Source organism: Papio anubis, chromosome 12 (assembly GCF_008728515.1).
Source record: "Papio anubis isolate 15944 chromosome 12, Panubis1.0, whole genome shotgun sequence".
In the NCBI taxonomy this organism is placed as follows: domain Eukaryota; kingdom Metazoa; phylum Chordata; class Mammalia; order Primates; family Cercopithecidae; genus Papio; species Papio anubis.
Genome location: NC_044987.1, coordinates 11,801,241 through 11,814,205, shown reverse-complemented (window position 1 = coordinate 11,814,205; position 12,965 = coordinate 11,801,241). Strand labels below are relative to the sequence as shown.

Below are 12,965 nucleotides of genomic sequence, written 5' to 3'. Positions count from 1 at the left end.
TGAGCCGAGATCGTGCCACTGCACTCCAGCCTGGTGACAGAGTGAGACTCCGTCAAAAAAAAAAAAAAAAAAGAATTAATAATAACAAGTTGTCAAGATAAGCAGAACTTTGTTATGTGATATCTATTGACCTTTCATTTCAAATACCTACCCAAACCACAAATAAAGCAATGTGCATTTCTAGCTAAGGTAATAAAGAATATCTTCTTTTTCCATACTCATTTTTTCTGCTCAGCAAATAAGACCTCAGATGACCCCATTAACTAGTTATGTGCTGCTGCCTCTTGTCTGAAAGGAATTAGCATTGCTCAAAAATAAAATTAGATCGATCAACAGGATCCCCCACGAATACACTTCACATTTTGTCCTATCCCCTTTCTGGCCACCGTTTTTCTGCTCTTTGCAGGCAATTAGCAATAAATTGTTGTCCCCGTGCAACAGCCAGCATCCCTTTGGCCTGGAAAGAGGGGGAGTTGCCACCAACATTGGTTAAGTGACTTTCATCATTCACCACCAGTCCCACCCAGACCAATTTGGGTCAACTATGTCTTTGAAATTTCCTTTAGGTGTGTTCTGCCATTGCCTCCCAAGCTGCCTTACAAAGGTCTCCAGAATCATCCTACCTGAGCCTGTCAATGTACACTCAGATACACACCCCACCAGCAGTGTGAGCAGAAGGATGAATGCCAGGAACTTGGGGGTCAGGACACAGTCCTGATTCCAGATTGCCTTTTCCTCTCCGGCAAATCAGAATTCAATTCAACCATTTTCTGTTTGGTGAGGGAATTGGGGGAGGAGATGAAGCCTCTAATTTGAAAAATCAGTTGAGAAAGCCAAAGTGTAAGCATGTGAAAGGGACAGCCCTGGAGTTTAATTACCTATGAAATTAATGATGCCAAATGAACAAGCCTTTGGAAGCAAGGAAGTGGTGCCCAAATGATTGAAGACACATGGTGACAGGCAGAAGGGCAAGCCCCGAGAGCCGGGGTAGTGTGAGTCAGGCAGGCTCTGCTGAAAGAGCCCTCTCACCTTGCAACAGGGGTAGGAAGAGAACAGGAGGGAGGTGGGACTGAAAGCCGAGTTAGGGAAGCTAACCAGGCTGGTGACTAATATCGAAGCATCATCCACAGGCAGCAAGACCAGCCTAGGGCCTGGGGGATTGAAAAGCAACCCTAGCCTTGAGGAGCTGGGCCAGAGGAGCAAGGCAGAAAACACAAAATCCACACCAGCTGGGTGGGGCTTCAGAACGGGGCATGGGACTGGGGCAGGGGACTGGGGGAGGGCATAGATCTGGAGTGTTAGAGGGGAAACAAATCAAACTTTGGTGTGAAGCTCAAAGCACAGGCCTGTGCTTACAACCTGGACCACAGCAAGATGGGGAGCAGAAAGTATATGGAGGAGGATACTGTTTCGGGGATGCCACCTGACTTCCAGAGCACCGTATTCCAGGTTGAGTGGGTGGTGGGAAGGCCACCTGACTCTGAGGACAGCACAGGGCCCGCAGGTGTGGCTAGCAGCATGACATGACCTGCTGACAGGGGTGAGGAAGCTCTGACTCAGGCCAAGCCCATCAGGGCTCCAGACACTGGAGTCATTCACAGGCTCCACTTTAAGGTGCTGGGAGAAGCCATAGGCAAGAACTGATCAGGAGGAACCAGATCCCAGTACGTCTCCCGCTCTTCACCTACATAAATCTCACACATTACATGGTCTCACCCTTGAAATGACTCCCTGGGCCATACAAAGTGGCCTTTTGTTACTGTGGGGAGGGGACAGGCCTGGGAGATCAGGTGACATAAATGGAGATGGAACTGGGTGAGAGGTGGGGATGGGGAGAGAAAAAGAGGAGAAAGAGCTTGCTCCAGAACAATGAGGTGCAGCCCCAACAAGTGGTGATTCAGGTCTCTACCTATCCCCCAGGGTGTTGTGAGACTCAGAAGGCTGTTTCCTAGGAGAAACATGCATGCTGAGAGAATGCAAGTTTCCTTCAAGTGGAACGGCATCCTTCCTCTCTGGACAGTAAGCCTATGTGCACAGAAGGGCAGGCTTGACAAGGGCACTGTCAGAAGCTGTGTGTGGAGGATAGGCTCACAGGCCAGACCCCAGACTCGGGTTCAAATCCAGGTTCTAAGAGTCGCTAATGGTGTTAGCATAGGCAAGTCAGCTGCAGCCTTTCTGAGCTTCTGTTTTGTCATCCATAAACAGCCTTTACAAAAGCATTGCTGGGAGGATTAGACTGAAAGAATGCTAGAAGGACACTTGCACAGAGCCTGACACATATGGGAACCTCAGTAAATATTTTGTGCTAATAGTAGCAGTAATAGTATATTCTGATCCAGAGGCCATGTGAATTCATTTTGAGAACTTACCACACCTCTACCAGGCACTAAACACCCAGCAGTGAAAGACAAAATGAAAACTGACAAAGTAAGAAAATTGAAATGACATAGTTGTACCCAGAAAACAAGATAAACATCTTGTGGACCAGAAACAACACAGAAACTCTACATAGTTAAGCAGGGCGGAGGCAAGCAGAGGTGGGCCCTAAGGGCACTGGCGACTGGGTTTGAAGACATGCAGGGGCAGCAGGACAGGAAGCCTAGCTTTGATCATCCTCTTCCATGCTGTGTTAGTTCGTTTTCACGCTGCTGACAAAGACATACCTGGGACTGGGCAATTTACAAAAGAAAGAGCTTTTAATTGGACTTATACTTACACGTGGCTGGGGAAGCCTCACAATCATGCCGGAAGGCAAGGAGGAGCAAGTCACGTCTTACATGGATTGCAGCAGGCAAAGAGAGAGCTTGTGCAGGGACCTCCCCTTTTTAAAACCATCAGATCAGGCCGGGCACGGTGGCTCAAGCCTGTAATCCCAGCACTTTGGGAGGCCGAGGCGGGTGGATCACGAGGTCAGGAGATCGAGACCATCCTGGCTAACACGGTGAAACCCCGTCTCTACTAAAAATACAAAAAATTAGCCGGGCGCAGTGGCGGGCGCCTGTAGTCCCAGCTACTTGGGAGGCTGAGGCGGGAGAATGGCGTGAACCCGGGAGGCGGAGCTTGCAGTGAGCCGAGATCGCGCCACTGCACTCCAGCCTGGGAGACACAGCGAGACTCCGTCTCAAAAAAAAAATAAAAAATAAAAAATAAAACCATCAGATCAGCCAGGTGCAGTGGCTCACGTCTGTAATCCCAGCACTTTGGGAGGCTGAGGTGGGCAGATCATCTGAGGTCAGGAGTTCAAGACCAGCCTGGCCAACATGGTGAAACCCTGTCTCTACTAAAAAAAATACAAAACTGGCCGGGCGCAGTGGCTCACGCCTGTAATCCCAGCACTTTGGGAGGCCGAGGCGGGCGGATCACAAGGTCAGGAGATCGAGACCACGGTGAAACCCCGTCTCTACTAAAAATACAAAAAATTAGCCGGGCGCGGTAGTGGGCGCCTGTAGTCCCAGCTACTCAGGAGGCTGAGGCAGGAGAATGGTGTGAGCCCAGGAGGCGAAGCTTGCAGTGAGCCGAGGTCGCGCCACTGCACTCCAGCCTGGGGGACACAGCGAGACTCCGTCTCCAAAAAAAAAAAATACAAAATTAACCAGGCGTAGTGGTGCATGCCTCTATTCACAGCTACTCGGGAGGCTGAGGCAGGGGAATCGCTTGAACCCAGTGGGTGGAAGATGCAATGAGTCAAGATCAAGCCATTGCACTCCAGCCTGGGCAGCAAGAGTGAAACTCCGTCTCAAAAATAAAAAAACAAAAAAAAACAAATAACAAAAAATAAAATAAAAATAAAATAAAAAATAAAACCATCAGATCTCGTGAGACTCATTCACTATCATGAGAACAGCACAGGAAAGACCTGCGCCCATGATTCAGTTATCTCCCACCAAGTCCCTCCCACAACATGTGGAAATTCAAGATGAGATTTGGGTGGAGGACACAGCCAGGCCCCCAAGCCGGTAGAGGACACACAGTATCACATGCCTTTGTAGCTTGTATAGTAATCATCATTTACATCACTAGCCTCTTCACCCCCAACCACAGACAGAGAACTTCTCTAGCACAGAAATTGGGTTGTCTTCATCTTTATGCTCTGCACTTCTCTTTGTGCCAAGTGTACGGTCTGTGTTCAAAATAAGAGAGAAATAAAAGGAAAAGGCTGGTGAAGTGTTATAAACTCACAAAGAATCAGATGGACCTAATATCTGCTTTTAAAACCTATCCTTGCAGCTCTTGAGGAGAGGCCTGGGAAATCCCCACTGATGTAAGTAGGTTGAGGGTTCCCATCTCTGCTTTGCTTTGTATTAGCTATGTGACTAGGACCACCAATCAAGGGCTTATATGTTATCCTGTGAATGAGACTTGCACTGAATGTCTCATTTTTCACCTGGTCACTGTGACGCCATACACGTAGCTGTTATTTCTGTACATTTCCATTCCATGTTCATACAGTGGAAATACCCTTCCCTATACCTTTCTCCTTTCTAGGGAAATGGATAAGCAAACAGATCTATGGGATCTTTAGAAAGGCCTTGAAATAAAAGTTTGGATCTTCCTTTGTCTTAAGATCAAAATGTTTTCATTTCCTTTGTTCATTTTTCTATTACAGACCTCACATTCCAGTCAGCAAATTAGTTGTTTCAGAATCCTATGATACTTATATCAGTAGAAGTTTCCAAGTAACAAAAGAAATAATAAGTGAATGTAAAAGTAAAGGTAAGTGGTTATTATTCTGAGCTCCATCTTTACATACGTGATTATTTCTCTATAATGGTTAATAGGCTATTCAAGATGTTTCAACTTGCTTTGGCTAACCAAAGAAATGTATTTCCAGATTTTCTTCCAGATACTTTTACATTAAATGTGTAATATTCTGTGAGTATCTAAAATGGTAGATATTCCAGGGGTTTATGCCAGACTTAGTTACTATTCTTAATGACTTAAATTCTGCATTATAGCTATTCTTCTTGCACCCTGTGAGATTCCCTCTTACAATTTCCAAAAGCTCTAGCATGCCACTGTTTTGCCTATCATTGATCCAGCAGCATGCACACCTACACACAACACTCCTACACAGATACACACACCTTCCCTGCTATCACCAAGAGCAGTGTTCTGTAAGGCTCAAGTGTGTTTGCTATTGAATTTTCTAAACATTGAGCTCAAATATTTAACATGTAAGATTGTTCACTATACATTTTTTAGTGAAAAAGACAGATTGCAAAAAAAGTGTGGACATTCCCTTCATCTCTTTTTTTTTTAAGTTAAAATACTTATATTCAAATGGTAGACAGCCATGAGCAACAGTATTATGGATGATGCCCACCTTCCAGTTTTCATTGATTAGCCAGTCACTGCCATAAAGGTACACAACATGTTCTATCAACCAGAAAGTCTCAAGTACTCACAGTTCTATAGTGGGAGCATTGAAAACTATATTAGAAGGAGTAACCCAGAGAGCCCTATGGACCTACAGCAGTTCTGTATCTTGATTGTCATGGTGTTACACAAAGCTACACATATGATAGAATTGCATGAACTGTATCATCACATACACACAAACTACTGCTTGCACACCTGCTAAAATCTGAATACGCTGTGTGTATTGCACCAGCATCCATTTCCTGGGTCTGATACTGTACCATAGTTATGTAAGATGTTACCATTGGAGGGAGCTGGGAGGAAGGGTTCATGGGACCTTGCTGGTATGTATGTATATGTATTATATGTAGCCCTCCCATAAGTCAATAATTATTATTATTACTGAGACAGGGTCTTGCTCCTGTCACTCAGGCTGGAGTGCAGTGATGCAATCATGACTCACTATAGCCTCAATCTCCTGGGCTCAAGTGATCCTCCCACATTGGCCTCCCAAGTAGCTGGAACTACAGTCACAGGCCACTACACCCAGCTAATGTTCTTTTAATTTTCTGTAGGGACAGGGTCTCACTATGTTTCTCAGGCTGGTCTCAAACTCCTGAGCTCAAGTGATCCTCCCTCCTCGTTCTCTCAAAGTACTGGAATTACAGGGATGAGCCACCACACCTGGCCCCATACATCTGTAACTATTTTAAGATAAAATGTTTTCTTTAAAAAAAATTAGGCTGCCTTATCAATAACAAAGCACTTACAAAATATTGCTTAGGCAAGTTGTCTTTTTCTTGAGTGTGTTTGCTCCCCTCCAGAGCATTTAGTTAGCTTCCAGTATTTGCCGTTTCCATGTCTTTATAGAAACAGTCTTCCCATTCCTTGCCATTTTTCCCCAGGAAATAACATCCTGATTGTGGCCCACGCATCTTCCCTTGAAGCTTGTACCTGCCAACTTCAGGGCCTGTCACCTCAGAACTCCAAGGACTTCGTACAAATGGTCCGAAAGGTAATTCATTCTTGCTCTGTGGGGTCCGTGATGGCTAGTAGTTTGAGGTCAGCACAGTGACTGGCTGATTACTAAGTTCTTTGAAGCATGTGTTTATGCTGAGCTGGGAATATTCATTTACTGATTCTCTCAACCAAGACATATTGAGTGATACTCTGTGCAGGGCACTTTATTAAGCCTTGTGTTAGAAAAACAGTGTATTAGAGCTAGTTCTGGCTTCTAAGAGCTAAAATGTAGGAAGCAGCTAGGAATTATAAGCAAATTGTCTGGATTTCCCTGAGAGACCTTCTTTGAATTTCCCGGAGGGAACTTGGGTTGGATCAATAGAGGTCAGTCCAAAAGACAGCATCTGAAAGCTTAACTCAAACACAGGTCCTTGAAGGTAGGCTGAGGCGTGCAGCAATTTAAAATGAGGAGGCTAAGAGGCAAAGCCAGGAACAAGACAGCAAGACAGAAAACCCATGAGGCTGACCCACACATCTGGAGGCTTCCTTTCTGTGGGAGAGGCTTTCTGGTCAGCTGCCTCCCACACACTTCCCTTCCGGCGAATTACATACTTCCTTTCTCTGCCACCAGAGAAACTGGTTCAAACTCATTCGCAATTGTTTTTCACATTTTTGAAAAGTTTATTTATGCATCTGTCCTCATTTGTCAGTGCTGGAAGATAGAGAATTTTGTCTTGTTTGTAAATGCAGCTCTCTGGACACAGACAAAAATAAGTTTTAAAATTGCTGTGACAACTGAAGTGAGGGAGAGCACAGCTTCAGCTCTGAATGTTACAGAGACTCATAAGGAGAAAAAAAAAAAAAACGGGTGAAACAAATTTTTTAAAATTGGAGCATCTTTTCCACTGGGTCCAAGTATAATTTCAGAAATGTTTGAGCCGCCTTTTTCTTTTCCTCTTTTTTTTTTTTTTTTTTTTTTGAGACAGAGTCTCACTCTGTCACCCAGGCTGGAGAGCAGTGACACAATCTCAGCTCACTGTAAACTCTGCCTCCTGGATTCAAGCGATTCTCCTGATTCAGCCTCCCAAGTAGCTGGGATTACAGGCACACGCCACCACGCCCAGCTGATTTTTTGTATTTTTAGTATAGACGAGGTTTGCCATGTTGGCCAGGCTGGTCTTGAACTCTTGACCTCAAGTGATCCGCCTGCCTCGGCCTCCCAAAGTACTGGGATTACAGGCATAAGCCACTGTGCCTGGCCTTAAGCTGCCTTTTTAACTTGACTTGCAATTAGGAATTAACTCCTGACATTGTAGCCTTATGTATTTTGGTCCTCTTTTTCTGTATTAAACCTATCTTCTAATATCCCCTTCCTTTACGACTCTTACTTCAGATCCCATATCTGGGATTTTGTTCCTGTGAAGAATTAGGAGAAACTGGAATATGGCAGCTGACAGATCCACCCATCCTTCCTCTTACCCATGGACCAACTGGGGGCTTCAACTGGAGAGAAACCTTGCTTCAAGAATAAACCACACCAGTGAACAAGACGGAAAGGCCTTTTGGAGACGTGTCTTTTTGTGTGTTTAAAAATCCACACCACATTCTAAGTGGACAGCTCAGAATAATTTAGCATTTCCTTTCACACTTAAAGTTCTTCAGATGAGACTGTGTCAATGAGAGAAAGACTTGATTCAGAGGAAAAAAAATGTGTTCTCTCTGGACTCTTGCCTAGCTCACAAGGCTTTGGAGAATTGTCTCCCTAACTTGGGGCACCTGCTACAGAAGAGAATGTTTCGTTTCTTCCAGGTATGCACAGCTAAGGGGCCTCATTCCTCCCAGAGGGAGCTGCTGGCCCGCTCTAAGGGGTACAAGAGGAAGGAGTGTGCCCAGACCAGCTGGGGGAGCATTGAAAGGGCAGTTTGGGGATGGAATTTTTTTTTGATCTCCATTTTCCAGTTAGGCAGAGCCAAGCTGAGGAATCCTTTTAAGATTATTAGAAAACATGCCCTGAAGAGAGTTGTTCTTAGGTTACACGTGAAATCCTACCCTCATAGCCCCCATACACCGGTGTTGCTGGCTGAAGACACCTGCTTAAGGATGCTAACATTTACCCTGGTACTGCCACATTCTCTCTAGAGCAGCTGGCCCTTCTTGCTACAGCCCTTCCCACCCCCTTGCTTCTGTGAAATGGGGAGACAAAGCACTTTTGCTCTCCAAAGCACTTTTGGATACTCAGGAGGAAAGATAAGATACGTGTTTGAAGTATTCAATCATAGGAGCAAAGAACTTGCAAAATATGAAGTGACTTGGAATTACCCGTGTTGTAGCCTAATGTGCTACTGCATTTCTAAATCACCAATATTTGCTTGTCTTTGCCTAGGGGCAAAGCCTAGACTCTAGACTATGTTAACTAGTTAAGGATGTTACATTTTGAAAGGATGTATGTTAGATATATTACTTGCAGCAAGAAGTTCACTCTGTGCAATATGGACGTGTTTGCAAACCATACCAAGGGTCAGGTTGCTGTACACTTACAGTACATGTCAACCATAACAGAACATCCACAAATGCATCAATTATACCAGGGATGTATAGTAAGTCAGGGAACTAATATAAATGATGACAGTCATGGCTGCACTGCTACTTGTGCTGTCGTTTTGTTTGTTTTTCTATGATAATTTAAAATATATAGGTAGGGCTACTTGAGGAAATTTGGAGAGCCACATTCTGTGGTTTCTCATTATACTTCCTGCATTTAGAGGGAGTTTATTTAAAAGAAAAATAAATGACAATCAAACCAAATCATCAGTTATCAATGTCTGTTTAATTGTGTGACTATCTGACTGTTGATGGCCACAGACGATGGTCTCCTATGGTATAGTTCACTCTGTAGAAGATGTATGCAAAGTGAAATGCCAGCCCTTTAAAGAAACAGTAGTTAGTGTAAAATGAATGTTTGTATGTTGCAGTAGCATTGACTGTGTTTCAAAACTCAGATGCATAAAACGTGAGGTATATAAAAATAGATCTATGCCTGTATTTGAAACTACAACTTGATAACCCCTAGAAAGAAGAGGACATGAAAGGATGCTGGCTATATATGTTAATCAGCAAAAGGATTACAGTTGTTTTGTTCTGTTTTTAGAGACAGGGTCTCACTATATTGCTTAGGCTGGTCTTGAACTCCTGGGCTCAAGCGATGCTCCTGCCTCTGTCTCCCAAAGTGCTAGGATTACAGGTGTGAGCCACCACACCTGGCCCATAGTTGTATTTTTTAGGTCACTTAGAAAAATATGTCATGCATTTTACATTTTGAGAAACAAATCATGGTTTCTTCTAGCATTGCACAAACATTGACCCAGCTTCTGGGTATGGAAATAACCCTGTGGTGACATGTTAATATAAAATGTTGGGGGGGAATATTCCCAGTAAAGGTCTTAAAAGAAAACTCACATTACAGCTAATGTAATGGCCCTGCCATTCATTCTTCTGGTATTTGTAATGAAGTGAATCTACTGTTTAATCAGATCCATAATCTTTAACAGATTCACCACAAATTTTTTGTGGGCGTTGAGTGCTCAGAATAATGCTTGAACGCTTCACCTTGAAACTGTAGCAGTGTGTTCTGGGCAGTATCTGTAATGTATGAAATAGAGTCTGGAATAGGTTATCCACTCCATCTCTCTAGGTTATCTTAGTCATATGATGGCCTGATAAATCTGTCTGACTGGGCTAAAATCCATTGTTCTTAGTCCAATATGGACACTGCCTTAGGCAATGGTCTATATAAGCAAAAGGAGATAGAGATCTGAAATAATTTTCTGAATAATTTAGGTGGAAAACAAGAAAGAGTGTATTTCTCTGCTTTCATTTCAATTTCATTATTTCAAATTGCTTATCAAAATGGCCCAAAAGATCTGAATTCACATTAAGTTCTCCTTGCACACTTACCTACTTAAAAAACTAAACTTGCACTGCAACTGAGAAATTATTTGGAAGTCATGTGGAATCTATGTATAATCAAAGAAACAGACAGCTATATTACTCAATTTCATATACATCCAAAAAGTATAGGCTAATATTATATATAACCTGAAGTTGCAGCTGGTTCTTTTTGATCTGAAGCTGATGCTTATTAGAACAAATGATATATGGGGACAGGAGAAGGAAGGAGGGGCAAGGAAGGAATTGACAGATAAGAAGCAAATGGTTTCTTGTAGAGAGGAATTTTGTTTTAATGTAGAAAGTTATTTGAAATGAACTAGGTGAAATGAAATTAACTAAAGGTTTTAATCTGGGATTGAAAGCCTGAAACCGTTTCCTCTACAAGTGTGCCACATCAATCCGGTAATGCCCCAGTGTTAGTCACAGATAGAACTTTGTTTCCTGTGATTTTAAAATACCGCATCTGTTCCTCCATGGACTAGAGTAATTGGCACATTTTAATGCATAAGCTGGGGGTTTCATTTTCCCAGGCTGTCTTCACCATCACTGCATTGGTAGCTAGGAGCTTATTGCTTCACCCCAGTATGGAGTTCAGATTACAGTGTTTTCCATTACATTTAGATTCATAGAATCTGAATGGCTGATTAAATGGCCATCTGATGGCTGAAAGAGGGGCGTATTTTTCACTCTGTAGTGAAAGGCTTGGAGGAGTTTCTACTTTTTATTTTAATTATACTTTAACCAAAGAATTATTTTAAAGTAACCTTATATTTGAAAGATGATTTTGCAAAAAATAAAAAATAAAAAATATGTCTTCTGGAGTGATGTCTGTTTGGTAAATCGTTGTTGATAATTTCCTTGTTAGTGGTATTTGGAATGCATATAGATTGTCCTGTCACTGTGTTTAGCATTACCATAAATGTATCTTTTCCACTCAACTAGCTGTATTCGTATTAAAATGAAGTCTGTTATTTCAATTACCTAGTGTCGTTGGGAACTAATTGAACAGCTACAGTAAGAGAAGTTCCTATCTCATTGCCTTTGTGGAAAGGCTTCCCTATGTGGTAAAAGGAAGGCATTCCTCCGTAACCTAGGCACTCTGCAAGTCCAGTGTTTAATTTCAAAGCAGTGATGAATTGCTCTTTTGAAATTACTCTAAGTAATCCATGTGTTAGAATACAGATGAACCTCCATTTGATTTCACAGGCTTCAGCACAGACAACTGTTACTGAGTCTGCACGAACTTAGATAATGAGGTGCAGGGTTATTTGCATTTAAATTGTAATCCAGCACACGTGTGAGAGAGAAGAGGCGCTAGTCTAAAAGGCTGCCTTGCGGGGAGAGATGAGACAGGCGGAGGAGGGTGGGGTAAGGAGCGATGTAACATCTATTTAGGTTAATGTTCGCTTTACAAAGGTGATGGGGATATTTTGTTAGGTGATAGCAGATGCTTTTCATTTTTAAACATAGGATTAAAATTGGATTTGCTTCTCTTTAATACTTCAACATATTGAATTTTCCTAGGAAAGTGACTAGCTATAATGAAAATTCAAGGGAAAGGGGAAAAAGATTGTCTGTAAATGCAGATGAAATAACTTCATTTTAAAATACAAATAATAGTAGGTTTGGTGTATGTAGGTTTAAAATTATAGTGATGAGTAGTCAAACTTAATATACAATCAGTTCTTACAAATATTTTACACTTAGCTGCCATTACACAACAAATTGGAATTTTGCAGCTGTTCAACTATCATGGACTCTGTACAGGATAGACGTGTATAATGGGAAATATGTACTGCTTCTTTCTTTGATTGCCACTCAAGATGGAAACACCATGCCAAGGCATTTTGGTTATACACAGATCATTCTAAACCTGTTATTTTGGAGAGGTATATTGGTTTCTTTCTCATTTATAAGGCTATTGTATTTTTTTTCTATGTGATTCAGGTGTATTTATTTGAAGACTATTTGTAATTATAGGAAAACCACACCTACCTGTATTGCCAAATTCTCTGTAAACTCTCCGTGGCATTTGTGCTTTCCTGGCTGAGAGCTCTCCCCTGTTGATACAGCTATGGCACCATTGTAATTACAGGTGCACCTTTCAGGTGCATCTCCATTAAATGGTTCCTAGATGATTTAATAAAAAGAAACTTCTTAGTTGATCCAGAGCAATGTCATTTTAAATCTGAGTGGTCTCTTCCTATCATGTTTTCAGATGTTACTTTGTTCATTATTATTTCATAAACGTGCATTCAGAGTGTGATTCTGTTTTCAAAAGGCCAGAGGACACTTGCTGCCGATGGAAGGGGAGGATGCCCCAGCAGCACTGTGTGTCTCTGGACCCTTCTGACCAGGCATCAAGCCTCCATGCCATTCAGACTGGGGAGCTGGACACCCACTGTGTGTGAAAAAAGCAAGCTTCAAAATGCTTCCCCTGCCCTACGTGCAAACTAGGGAACAAAAAATATTTGTCCTTCTACCTATCCTAGGTTCATGGCTGAGGCCCCTATAACAAAAGATAGATTGACAAAAGAAAAAGCATATAAGTTTTTCATGTCTTGGGGCCAAGGGAAAGCTTCACCTCTACCCTCTGAAGGTTCACTGAAAATAATTGACAGGAGGCAGATTAATAGAAAAAGCATATAAATATATTAACTATGTGAGCATGTAGAGTATCACAGAGTGAGTGCCCAATC

The 12,965-nt window shown here is 42.5% G+C and overlaps 1 protein-coding gene across 4 annotated transcripts in view; it reads left to right on the top strand.

Annotated features, from left to right (window-relative positions):
• The window catches only part of UBASH3B (ubiquitin associated and SH3 domain containing B), a 160,157-nt gene extending 147,720 nt beyond the window's left edge, over positions 1-12,437 (top strand). For 3 of the 4 annotated variants that reach the window (XM_009187526.4, XM_009187531.3, XM_009187525.4), the window contains exons 12-14: positions 4,607-4,713; positions 6,264-6,373; positions 7,712-12,437. In XM_009187526.4, the coding sequence (XP_009185790.1) occupies positions 4,607-4,713; positions 6,264-6,373; positions 7,712-7,849 (355 nt within the window). In that variant the 3' untranslated portion in view covers positions 7,850-12,437. The remainder of the gene's footprint in view (positions 1-4,606; positions 4,714-6,263; positions 6,374-7,711) is intronic. The other variant, XM_003910851.5, reaches the window with a different exon arrangement.
• Positions 12,438-12,965: the final 528 nt, after the last annotated feature.